This window comes from Myripristis murdjan, chromosome 14 (assembly GCF_902150065.1).
Source record: "Myripristis murdjan chromosome 14, fMyrMur1.1, whole genome shotgun sequence".
NCBI classification, from domain to species: Eukaryota; Metazoa; Chordata; class Actinopteri; order Holocentriformes; family Holocentridae; genus Myripristis; species Myripristis murdjan.
The window spans coordinates 32,720,975-32,734,133 of NC_043993.1; the positions used below are offsets into that span (position 1 = coordinate 32,720,975).

The 13,159-nt window shown below is 44.0% G+C and overlaps 1 protein-coding gene across 1 annotated transcript in view; it reads left to right on the top strand.

Annotated features, from left to right (window-relative positions):
* Positions 1–13,159, top strand: part of LOC115371100 (F-BAR and double SH3 domains protein 2-like) — a 46,751-nt gene that overhangs the window by 4,752 nt on the left and 28,840 nt on the right. Inside the window, exon 3 of the mRNA XM_030068234.1 lies at positions 2,561–2,606. Within this exon, the coding sequence (XP_029924094.1) occupies positions 2,561–2,606 (46 nt within the window). The remainder of the gene's footprint in view (positions 1–2,560; positions 2,607–13,159) is intronic.

Sequence of the window (13,159 nt, forward strand, 5' to 3'; positions counted from 1 at the left end):
ACAAAGTGAAACCTAACTCGCCGAAAATTTGCGAGGGCTGCCCCTCTCCTGATGTTTCAGGAGAAATTATTCAGCAAAACGAAAACAGCATCTGGTTGTTTGTTAAAGCTCTGGGACAGTGTGGGAAAAGGACAGGAAGTGAAGAGCGGGGGGAATGGAAGAGGAGAAGCCTTGGAAATGCAGAGTGAATAGGACGGGAGCAGGCTAATGGAGGAGAGGGAAGCTCCCAGGAAATAAGGCAGAGCTTTTTTAGATTTGGGTGGAGAGAATGCTGGAGCATGGCAGACTAGTCTCGACATGTTTTAAAGACTTAATGCTGCATTGAGGTTTGTCTCAAGGCACTGACCTGGCTTTTCTTAGATTTCTGTATCAGTAAATGGATGAAACTTGTAATATCATTACTTGGGAAATCCCTGCAGAGGTTGACCAGTCATATCAGTTCTTTTGAGTTCCTAAACCAGCGGAAAGAGAATGAACAGTAGTCAGTATGTTCAATGGTGAACTACAGTCCATTGTAGAAGAGGCAGAGGCACAAATTTCTTCATGGACAATCGCCTCAATAGACGAGAACGCAAAGCCACAAGGCATTGCATGGCATCACATTCACAGCATGCCATTCTGGGAAATATAGGAAACCACTAAGAGAGCGAGACGTAGACGAGGCAGGGTGATGGAAGGCGGCTACACCAAAAACAAAATTACAAGTCATCCTCACAAGATAACTCCTGGAATGCACTGACCGTCAGATTGATGGGAATCTAACAGTGTATTTTTCCAGGGTGGATGTTTCCCTTTTAACACTGCATGACTCGATACTTTTATTTCAGTGAGGACTTTCTGCCAGAGCTTATCATGAGAAATATCCATCACATAGCAGAGCAGCACAGGAAGAGTTAGGCTGCCTTGGGGTGAGGGAGGGAAAAATAAAAACAGCAAGATTTCTGGATATTTCTTGATGGCAGGAAAAAAAAAAAAAAAGATCGGTCACAGGACACTGGGCCCGTTGATAGTTTGGTTTTAGGACTGGCCACATGTGAAAGAGAATATGCTGTGTGCTGTGAAGCTCCCCCTCTACAGCTGTAAACGGACACAGGTAAACAAGACAGTGATCAAATGAGAAGAATGCGGCTCCAGATAAACCCGAGTGAAAGAACAGTTGGAAACGCGGTACCTCAACACAGCTGCGTGTTTCACTTGGACCGAGTCCGCCTGTCACAAGCATTAATACATTTTTATCAACCAGTATGGCTGGAAAACAACTTCTGGGATCTTGTCTTTAAAGGGATAGTTCACCCGTTTTGAACACTGTGGCATTATGTCACTTTCCCCCCTCTGGCTGTTATGTGGGACAGTCGTGGTGTTGTCTTCCTCTCATTGTTACTGAGTGCTGGATGCTCCAAATGCTAACTGTTAGCCTCCTGCCATTAAAGTGGACTTCCCCCCGGCTAACAGTCACCTCCTTAATCCACCTAAAGAAGGTTTAACACCACCTTACAAGTGTAGCTTTCTGAAATACAACTACTGAGTGCACATGAACAGTGGTGTTGCTCAAATTAAAGCTTCATGAATATAACACCACCTCTATGTTAGCTAACAGCTAGTAAGTAAGTAAAATATTATGATTTTTTTTTTTTTTTTCAAAATGACCGCACAATGAACTGTCCCTGTTAAGCCATAAGGAAGAGGTGTTTCAGTGGTGCCTTGATTGTGTAATTTGACTTATTTCCGGTTGAAGCAAGATGTTTTGCGAGACCTGTTGCAGGTTGGACTTTAAAAAGATTCAGAACTGCAACCGTGGGGTTTTTTAGGAGAAGGAAACAGGGTTTTCTTCACCGTACTGTGTTGCCTTTGTGTCACTCTGAAAGTTGTGAAGTTGCAGGTTTTATATGTCAGAAGCGGTGGTATACAATGAGTTTGGTGCTAGTTTTTAACCCAGGTTGTATCCTGCCCCCAACAAGCTTTGTTAATTTTTACCAATTGGACACAATCACTTCTATAAAATAGATTCTTTTGCCAGCTATCAAGCCCTGCTCTTGTTTATTTTTATAGCTCTGCCAGTTTTAGGCCCTTATTCTTCTGAAACTGTCCTTGACATTAAAAAGTCAAAAGGGCAGTTTCATTGTTCCTACTTAAGCAGTGGGATATGTTTGAGAACAGTTGCTTTATTCACAGTAAGGATGATTAAGGCGTTGGCTGACACGTACATTTCAAAGAGCCTTCTTTGATATTCTCTGTGAAAACACACCCTGTGCTAAATATATTTTCCACAAACAGAAACACTGTTTATTTTTAATTGAAGCACTTTATGAGGAAATGGCATACTTTGTGATCTCATAGAGGAAATGTAGAAGATAGATCAATGGTATGGCTCATTCTGCATTCAGACATATTGGTTTTCTATTGGTGATAATAACATGGATGGTAGGAGGGTCCCCCAAGTAAAATCTGTCCATTTCCAGCACTGGATATAGGCTGTTGGCTCATAAGGTGAATAAGTCATTTTTTCCTTCATTGCGGCTATATGACCCTCTCTCAGAGTTCATTCTTTTCTTTTCTTTAGGACGTTTAGCCAGAAGAAGGCAGCTGTAGAGAGGGACTATGCCCAGGTGAGTAAATCTGAACTCTTTCTCCTCTTTCTCACAGTGCAGTTGATGCCTGTTAACATGATCTTTGCCCTGCCTTGTCATTTGGGTTCCGAGAAATACAATTGCTCTCACAATATCGCTCCCCAACGACACCACATTGGCTCCGAGTCTGGTCTTGTGCGATGGGGTTGAGGTTGCGGCTCCTGGAAAAGCTCTCGGTCCTCTCGCGGCCAGATAACTCATGGACGGTAACAAGCCGCAGAAAAACACCACAACAGAAAGACGACATCCATTAGCGATCCTATGGCTCGCTTCCCCCTTGCTGTGTTGTTTTTGCCCGCAGCTTCCTGGGGATGTCAACTGACAGTGTGAAAATCCCCCTCTCTTCTCCTTGGCTCGGTTCCGGCTTTGCAGCCCTGTGAGGAATGTCCACCACCACCGTAAAGAGAGGGGGCACGGCGCTGCACTTATCCAACTGCAACCTTGTGCGTCTGTTTGCACATGTGCATCTGATCTCGAGCCGGGACAGCTTGAATACACAGCTTTATATATGGTGCACACATGGGATTCATCACACACCTCAAATTAATTACAGCCAGTCGCACACCGAGGCGTCAGCTGTAAAGTCCCTTTTCTCCAGTTGGAGGCCGTACACCAACGCTTACAGGGTGATGTGTCTTTGTGCATTAGTTGCATCATGTGGCTGGTATCATGTTGTTATGTTGCCACAAAGGACAGAAGATACTCTTAATCCTGAACAGGGAAAAAAAAAGTAAAATAATTTGGCAGGGTATTGTAAAAATGCTGATTATTTTGAAGATTCAGTAGTTTTGCTGTAATTTTTTTTAGCACCAGCCGAAGCAGAGCAGAAAGTGGGTCTGTCAGTATTGAATACTGCACAAACACGTGAGCACACACACACAACATTTTTGCGGCACACACCCTCCCAGATCTATTCCTGATTGGCTACACAGTCAGCGCATTAAAAGTTTCGAGTGTGTGCCTGTCAGCTGAGTCATCAATCAGTCGCAACTTGTAAGGCCTGTGAACTAAAATATGGGTGTTCCAAATTTAATGGCAAGTTTTCCTGCTCGGGGAAACAAAGATGCTCATCTTACAAATCTGACCTCATGCTTGTAAATCCACCCCAGTTTGTTTTGCATTTTAATTTGAACGGGTTGCAGAATTCAATTGCTGTTTGAGAAGGCGGCTGAATCTGAAGGAGGAAAATGGAAAGCAGACTGGCATAAGGAGTGGAGAGCAATAAAAAGAAGAGAATAAATATCGGAGAGGCTTTTAATGATGTTTCAGCATCGATCAGAGGAGGCATTCAGCATGCACACTATGATTACACTAATTTTGATGTTTTTTTAACTACTTACTTACACATGCATGCAACACGCTGTCAGACACCTCATTTTTCTGACTGTTAAATGTTGATAAAGATAATGAGAATGTGGAGGAAAAAAAATGGATGAGGGAAGGTTCTATCAAAGTGTCCTTCTGGATCTTTGAAATAACATCCAGCGACATGCGCGCGGGAACTACTTTTTGCCAGGGGGTGCTGCGTATGGGGGGGGGGGGGGGACTGGATTGGATTTGGAGGCTAAACATTCAGTGACAGACAACCAGCTGTGCGAGCGCAGCGCAAACAAGTGAGAGAGAGTTGCAGCAGTATCCCGCTGTGCTGGCAGACTCGGCAGCAGGGACGGTTTCTGCTATGGGCAGTGCAACTGCCCAGGGCGCAATCTACTTGGGGGCGCACGAGAAAAAAAAAAATCTCCAGTTTTCTAGACTACCGTATTGATCCGCACATGCCGTGGCACCATCAGTGCCACGGCATGTGCGGCCGGCCCGCCTGATACCGACTGATGGTGCCCCGGTGCCGCGGCCGACCGGCGCTGCTAAATAATGGCGAATTTGGCGATTTTTTTTTCGGGCTTTATCGGACTGTCGGGCCTAAAGTTCAGCTAATTAGTCGGGTCGGGTAGGGCCTCGGGCTGGCCCAGTCGGGCCCGGTTCGGGTCGGATCTTAATTTTCAGGCCAGATGAGAACTCCACCGGTGATGTGTCTCGGCGTGATTGCCCCTCTGCACGCGTTTTACATGTTTTTCGTTTTCCTTGCATTAGGTGCAGTAGATTAATACACGTTTTACTTTCTCCCCCTGTCCACACCCTAAGTGACTGCCACAATCAAGTCATTTTCAAAAGAAAATGACTTTGAAATGTGGTAAAATTAATTTGACATTTATTCCACCCCTCCTCAGCAGGGGGTGCTGCAGCACCCTCAGCACCACCCTTCCCGCGCCCTTGTCCAGCGAGATGCAAAACACATGAGACAAAGATAAGACTGGCTGGCCTTAAAAGCAGCGTTTGGGATGTGGATCCAGCAGATGAATCAAACAAGTGTAACAGCTCATCTTTCTGGCGGTGCGTTTGTATTTTATGCAGGGCGAGAGTCACTGTGGACTATTGTAACCCTGTGCACATGTGTGTGTGTGTGTGTGTGTGCGTGCCTCATAGTGTGTCAGGGTTTTTGCAGGTCACTGAAAAGCCTTCCAGTGTCTTAAATTGACCTTAAAAGTAATTAAATCGTCCTCAGCTTGAAGTTATGAGGTGTTAGTTTCAAGCAACTTTTTCTCTCTTTATTTATTCATCTGTTTTTCCTTTATCAAAATGAATCAAGTACTTTTGCATCACAGTTTCAAGATTTCTGATGTTATACAACTCAGCCTAGTGAAAATAATTCTGCCTTTATGCTTAGCCTGCTGACTTGGCTGCTGAGAAAATGCCAGCTTATTTTTAGATTTTATTTATTTGCGCAGTAGAACAAGAGAGACATTAAATTTAACTCGATACGTGTAGACGCCACAGGTATGTATATTACACATTATACCGTTGTTCTAAAAGCCAATTTTCGCTAGAACTTAGCTGTGATTTTGCTCAACTGTATATGTAGTAGGGCCTATTTTTGAGTTGCACAAGAACACAATGTAGATGTGCAGTTACTATCACAATGCAGATCTCTCACAAGCTCGGGGTTTCTGCTTGAGTCACCCTTTCTTCCTCGTAACATTTGGAGAGTTGAACGAGGCACAGACCAGATGGTTAAAGTGATGAAGCAGCACTTAGCTAGTGTGGATGTTGATCTAGGCCAAGTAACACAAGCTATCTCTATCCTGCTGTGCTCTTTGGACGTGTTGTGGGTCCTCCACCGTTCTTCAAGTGGGATACGGGAACACCCAGGGTTCCTTCAACATGGGTTATTTTAATCATAGGTTCACTCCCGCTGCTGTTGCACTGTATGGGCAAAAGTATTGGACCACTTACACATTAGCCTACACCTACAGGAGCTTTTATGACCTCCCTTTCTAAATCCATGGGCGTTAATTTGGAGTTGGTCCTTTGCTGCTAGAACAGCTTCCACTCTTCTGGGAGGCTTTCAACAAGATTTTGTTGTGTGTCTGTGGGAATTTTTCGTTCATCCAGAAGAGCGTTTGTGAGCTCAGACACTGATGTTGCCCGGCTCACAGTCTCCGTTCTAGTTGATCCCAAAGGTGTTGGATGGGGTTGAGGTCGGGGCTCTGTGTGGGCCAGTCGAGCACTTCCACACCAAACTCACCCAACATGCCTTTATGGAGCTGCTCTGTGCACTGGGGCTCAGTCATGCTGGGACAGGAAAGGGCCTTCCTTCCCCAAACTGGTCCCACAGAGCTGGAAGCAGAGAATTGTCCAAAATGTGTCGGTGAGCTGAAGCGTTCAGATTTCCCTTCAGTGGAGCTGAGGGGCCGAGGCCGAGCCCAGAAACACCAGCCCACAGCGTGATCCCTCCTCCAGCAAACTGCACAGTCGGCACAATGCGCTCAGGCAGGGAACGTTCTCCCGGCGTTCCCCAAACCCAGACGCGTCCATCAGACCGCCACAGAGAGAAGCCTGACTTTACGTCGCTCCGTCCGCCGCTCGGCGTCGTGCTCGGTGAGGTGAGGCTGGCGTGCGTCCGCTCGGCCATGAAGCTCCCGGCGCTCAGTTTCTGTGCTGATGTTGATGCCAGAGGAGGTTTGGAGCTCTGCAGGTACTGAGGCGGCAGAGTGTCGGACACTTTTACGCGCTATGAGCCTCGGCGCTAACTTTACGTGGTGCCGCCCCCTGGTGGCCGAGTCGCTGTGGCTCCTAAACGCTTCCACTTTGCAATAATTCCACTTCCAGCTGATGGTGGAATATCTAGGAGGGAAGAAACTTGAGCAGCTGACTTGTTGCAGCGGTGGCTTCCTGTTACATTACTATTCCAGAACCACACTGGAACTCAGTGAGCTCTCTAGATGTTTGTAAAGGCAGGTTCAATGACTAGCAGCTTGATTTTAAACACCTGTGGCAATGGTATCGAATATTGTGTTTCTTTCCATATACAGTGTAGACAGTTGGGTAATTTAATGTTTAATCATCATCAGCAACACTCCTCCCTGGGACAGATCTGTTCTGTTCTCTCTCGTCTAAGCTGCGGGTTGTGGCTTTGAATCTGGCCCAGGACCTTTGTCGTTTGTGAAAATGTTGAACCCTGTGGTCCTCGGTGAATACATCAAATGAAATGAAGAACTTAAGTTGGCCTATTTTGTGTTTTTGATCACTTTTGTTCACAGTTGTACATAGACTATGCAACTTTACTGATTATTGCTGAGGTAATGGGGGGAAAAAAATCAAATGGAAACATGGCATTGGTCAAAAAATAATGACAGGCAATCAGTAGGCCTAGCTGCGATATATTTTATCAGCAGTACATGTAGTACAGTACACGTACTATCAACAGTACACAATCCATTTCACCCCTCCGTAGTACATGTCCAATTGTGTGTTTTGATATGATAAATCAGTGTTGTTTTTATTATCTGATTATTCCAATCCCCTACCTCTTCAGTTCCATTTCTTCAATTTTGTATCTTAGTATAATTATGCCTTATTTGCAAGACCTTGTTTGGGACAAGTAAAGCTAAAAAGTGGGTTTCCTGTTAAGGTGTCGCACTGAAAAAGTACTCACAAAAGACCAACTGATATTTAGGGTGTTTTGTATTAATGAACACATTTTTAATCAATAAATCAATGCTGAATTAGTTATTTTTTTCTTCAGATGATCCATGTGGTGTCATTGTAATTTATCTCCTGCCGTCTGTACTGTAAATTCAGCGCATGTCTTTCGTTCTGTGAATGGTGTTCTGTGTGTCGGGGCCATGCAGCCCGCTGGTTATGCGATCAATTAGACACCCAGTGCCGATGGTTGAATCAAAGTGGGTCAGACTGGCTCTGAAACACTTCTTCCCCTTTGGTCTCCCCCCTCTTCCCCCCCGTCTGCCTCCCCCTCTCTTCCCGCGCCTTTTTCTGGGTCTCTTACACCTGCGAGTCACCATAGCCATTAGCCGATTGATATTCAAATCACAGAGAGTGATAAAATGTCCCCCTCTGTATGGACGGCTCTTCCTCCGCATCCCTCCTCCTCCTCCCCTTCCCGCGTTCCCATCACACCATTCAGGCGTGTCCGCTCGGTTAGCTCAGTCGGCTATTCTCTCTCTATCTGACTCCCACAATGGCCGGGTTTGTGGCGGGTTTGGGGCTTTGGCACCGAGATCAGCGAGACCAACAAGTTCAGAGCCGTGGCCCTGGCCTGCCTCAGGACAGCATAACGGGGCTTGTCTTCTCAGAGTGGACAGAGGAAGGATACATGGACTCAGTTCCTCGATGTGCTCTAACCATTTAACCAGTTAACAGGAGCAAAAACGAAGGCTCGACAAAACCAAAACAAAACTACATTAGCTTGAACCATATTTCCTCCTCCATTTTTGCTTAACCCTATAAGGCCATTTGCATCATATATGATACACGTTATCAGTTAACACATTCCGTTTTCAGTTTAATCAATACTGTTATGTACCTTTGAACACTTCCCCTGTTCACCCTGGACCATACCATTGGCACTTCAAGTACATATCATATATCAAACAACAGAAAGCTCGTGTAATAACATATTTTTTGAATTTTTTACATTTTGTTATAGGACTAAATAATCAAAAAATTGGAATTTTCTGCCAGTTCTTTCATAGTTCCGGCTTTATAGGGTTAAATGTAAAGCTTTATCCTTACATGTGGGGGTAGGCTTTATAATCATATAATCAGTTATCATGCTTTTGTACATGTATGTGTGTCTGGCTAAGCAAAACGTACTCACAATCTTATTTAAAGGCCCCATGAACTAGACTTTTACTTTCTCGCTTTTGGTGTATTTCCTGTTGAAGTAGGATGTTTAGGTGCAAAGTGCAAACCAAAAGGATATCAATTTGGTGGTGGGGAAACACAATCTTGTTTGAAGGGATCGGTGGATTAGAGAAGATTTGTTGTTAGTTTTTATTGGGTGAAATTTTAAGTCACACCCGCCTAGTGCAGGATGATGTCACCATTTAAGATCCTCCGTTCTACAGGAAGTAGAAGTCATGTGAGGTCATTTCATGGGGACTTTAAATACCCAGGAGCTGTGGGGTTTGGGTCCACCGTCATAAAACATGCAGCGACACGAATCGGCTGGAAGGGGAAGGCAGGCTCTCCCAAGCTTTGAAAGTTCGAAAGTGCTTTTGTAATATTAAATAAGACCTAGATCGTTTTTGAATATATGAATGGAACACGAATGGGCGGCCTTGAAACTGATTGATTACTGTTTCCTGTCGGTGATGGCACAGAGCTATAAATGGCAGCGTCGATTGATCGCAGGTCTGCTCAACCATTTGGGTCATGTAACGTGGGACTAGCTGTGAGGTTTGGACTGCATTTGAGCAGCGAGGAACACACACACACACACACACACACACACGCTCTTAGAGTATTTCTGTTGACTTTCAGTTGTATTGCTGACGTTGAAAATGGGCTGACTTTGTCACTGAAAGAAAAAAATCCAAGGGAAATACCGTTCAGTCAGTTATATATCAGTGAATCAGCAACTATGGCTTGTCTTTTAGTGACAGCGTGGTAGAAGTACTGCAGTAATACAGTAAATAAATAGGCCTAATGCACTGATGCTGAACATTATTCAATGTAGTGAGTCGCAAATGGGGTCTTTTCAGTGGGTCCCCAATATTTTTTCTTTTTTTTTTTTTTTTTTTTTTTGATGAATTGTATTGTAAAACTTGTGTTTGACATTATGTGGTTATAATTATGGTTATATTCATCTACGTGTTGTAAATGCATCTTAAAATTATACAAATGGCACAAGCCAAATCTGAAAACTTGATTCACAAATCAGTGTCACATCATCATGACATAGTAGTCTAGGCCTGCACCCGACCCACAGCTTCCCGAGTTGACTCAGAGTCAGCATTTCAGTACACACACACACACACACGCACACACACACACTCCCCTGCTCTGATGGTATCCATTTGGCTGCTCTCACCAGGGTGTGAATCGGAGTCCATTTGGACGTTTCGGTTCATTTCGGTCCGTTCAGCAAAATGATTTGTTCGCTGATTCAGTCTCTAGTTCGTTCAGTGGTCCTGTCCGAGAGCCGAGTCGCTCAGTGAGCAAGTAACCCAACTAAACACACACACACACACACTGCAGCCGGAGCCTCAGCATAATAAGGGCAAAAAGCTGTTAACTATAATGTTTAGTCATGACGAAAAGACGTGAGAAACTGCTGCCTCCCACTCACAAACCTGAAAGTTACGCATGGATAATCCATTTTGTGAATTATGTGACCTCTTGTACACATTCATTTGCAAAAACAAAACAAAACAAAACAAAACAAAAAAAACAGCAACACTCGCCCGCTCTATTGGCACCTCCTCTTGAGTCTTGGGATGAAAATGAAACTTAACTGGATGTTTGGGTGCACTTGTTAACTCGCTCTGTTTTTAATCAGCCTCCTTCACTGAATCATTGAATCCTGTTGAGAGAACGAATTATCAGGGAAAAAACATGGTGCATCCCCTGGTCAGGCTCTGCGATATGACCTCAAATCAGTGTCACAATTAATTGAACAGTTTACCTCGATTACTATTGATGAATGATTATTTGGGTTTTTTTTTTTTTTGGTTTTTCTTTTTCCCGTCACAGTTCACCAACAATGTTTGTACTGTTAGTATGTTCAGCTATTAAAGCTGGGATATTTTTTGTAATGAAAGAGTGCATATCTTATTTTTGTGATTTTTAAATAATTGAAGGAAACACACACAAGTTGAACTATTTATGGTTATTTATTGAATATTTCAAACCTGCTTTGTGGAGGCACTCATTGCTGGGCGCTTGTCAGCCTCTCTCTCAAACCTTTTTTTTCCACAGTGTGCACATTTGACTTCTTTTCGTTTGCTGTTGTCTTGTCTAAAGCCAAAATTTTTCTCCAAACGGCGCATACGGCATTTTTCTTTGCTACGAGCTGCTCGAAAAATCACAATTACCGACATGGGCCAGGTTACATTGGTTTGAGGCTCTGAATGTTGGTTTCGATTGATTTTTCGATTAAATTAATCTCGTGGACACAACAATAGTGAGTTTTTACCGCTTCTTTTCAGATTGCAGTAAACTGTTGAACATCACTGCCGGTGTTTAAACCATCACATTCCCAAACTCACATGTACTATAATGTCCTGGAGAGAGGATTTTGTTTTCATCTGCTGAGCCTACATTTAGTTTATAAATACCACAAATTTACTGCACATGTTCAGCCGCTGATGAGCAACAGCACCCTAAAACTGCGCGCAGGCAACAAGCCCAGGCAGAAACGGAGAATAAGCGTTTTTATAACACGATCTCTTTGCCAAAGCGCTGCAGAGGTCGGCTGTGCTCCTGTAAAGCCGATCCAACTTCTCCGTGTCAAATCATGTGTTCACTGTCAAGTAAGCATAGCGTTTGCATGATTCAGGTGTAATGGGAAGAATTTACTCTGCGGTGAACATCTTCCCACCCCTTGAGAACGTTTAGCCCCATCAATAACACCGTCCTCCAAACCTGGCAACGCGACTGACTCGCTCATTTGCTCCGGCTGCTCATAAAGCCGCTTTGCTGTCATGAGGGAAACTGATATACGGATAAACTCTGATAGAGGTTTGCCTTGATGTGGCATTGAGATTTCACCAGGATGTCTTAACTTTGACAAGATAACGAGGAGATTTGAATTCTGTGATGTTTCATTTTGTTACCCCAAAATGTGCCGGTTTTCAGTGTCTTGCATTTCTTTAAAAAAAAAAAAAAAAGCATCTTGAGAGTCATTTAAGAGTCTTTGAATTTTGATGTCCCAGGTGAGTGTGGGAACCCAGGCAGGGCAAACTCTGGAAGGAAGGAAGGGTTTTTGAACCTTAACAGTACATCACAGAGCTTGTTGATTTGGTGGTGAAAAGAACGGAATTTCATAAAAATGCCGTTACGCACCTTTACAGTTTTAACATTTCAATTTAATAAAAAAAAAAAAAAAGAAAAGAAAAAAATATGGCCACATTAACTTGCACTTAATGTGAGTTTCCTCTTTTTAAATGTATGTTTGTGTATTCACTGTGAACATTTTCCTCACTTAGTGACCATGTGCATCATCAGAGCCCCTCTGCACTACAACAGCCAGTGCTTCCCCATGTCATTCTTTTGGCCTCGCCAGCAGAGCCTCCCGCCTCGCCTGAAAATCACGCTAAATTAATTTAATTTAATTTAATTAATTTTCAAATAAAAAAAAGTAAATAAAATCACAACAGAAATAATTTAACGTCATGTTTCTATACCCGCACCCATCCACAAGCAGACAGGGAGAGGAGGAGAACAGAGGAGAATCACACCTGTACCCCCGTAAGTGAAATAAATAATTCATGTCACGTCGGCTCCAGCCACCTGAAAATATCAGTTTTTTAAACGCACGGTACAAGAACCTGAGTCGACCACCAGTGGCGAAGATGAGTGTGGTTGCCCTCCTCGGGTCCCCGGTCCAAGTCGAATGGACACCCACATGGGCGCTCCAAGCACTACAGCCGCGGGTACGAGTTCTGACCAGAGCGGCAGCCCCCTGGTGGAAACGGCCTCCCCTCCCCCCGACAGGCCGCTCAAGCCGACTCGTGTGCTCGCAGTTGAAATGGACACAATTTTCATGCACCAAAGCCAGAATCCTAGGGGAAACACTGACAACATATCAAAAACAGCAGATAATCACTGCACATCCACAGGAAAGTGGACTTCAGAAGTTAATGTTGGCCTGAAATTTTGTTATTAACTAAATTTGAGTGATGGTAAAATATGCAATGTCATGTGGTGGAATGTATGAAGGGCATTATGGCGCCATTTCTGTCAACATTGTTTGAACACGGTGAGAGTCGTCTTACTTGTGAGCAACATGTTCATCTGTTGGTGAGCAAAACATAACGTAGAGTTTCAGACTTTTCTCCTCAACACAGCTGGCAGTAGATGTACCTTTTGGCAAACATTTGCTGTAACACGCCACTGTGGATGGCCTGTGCCTTTCAGAGACATGGCCTGCTGGCCGTGTAAAATCTAACCTTTACCAAACTATGTGCTAAATGTGCTAAATGTAAAGACCCACCACAGCAGTTATGTTGTGTAAT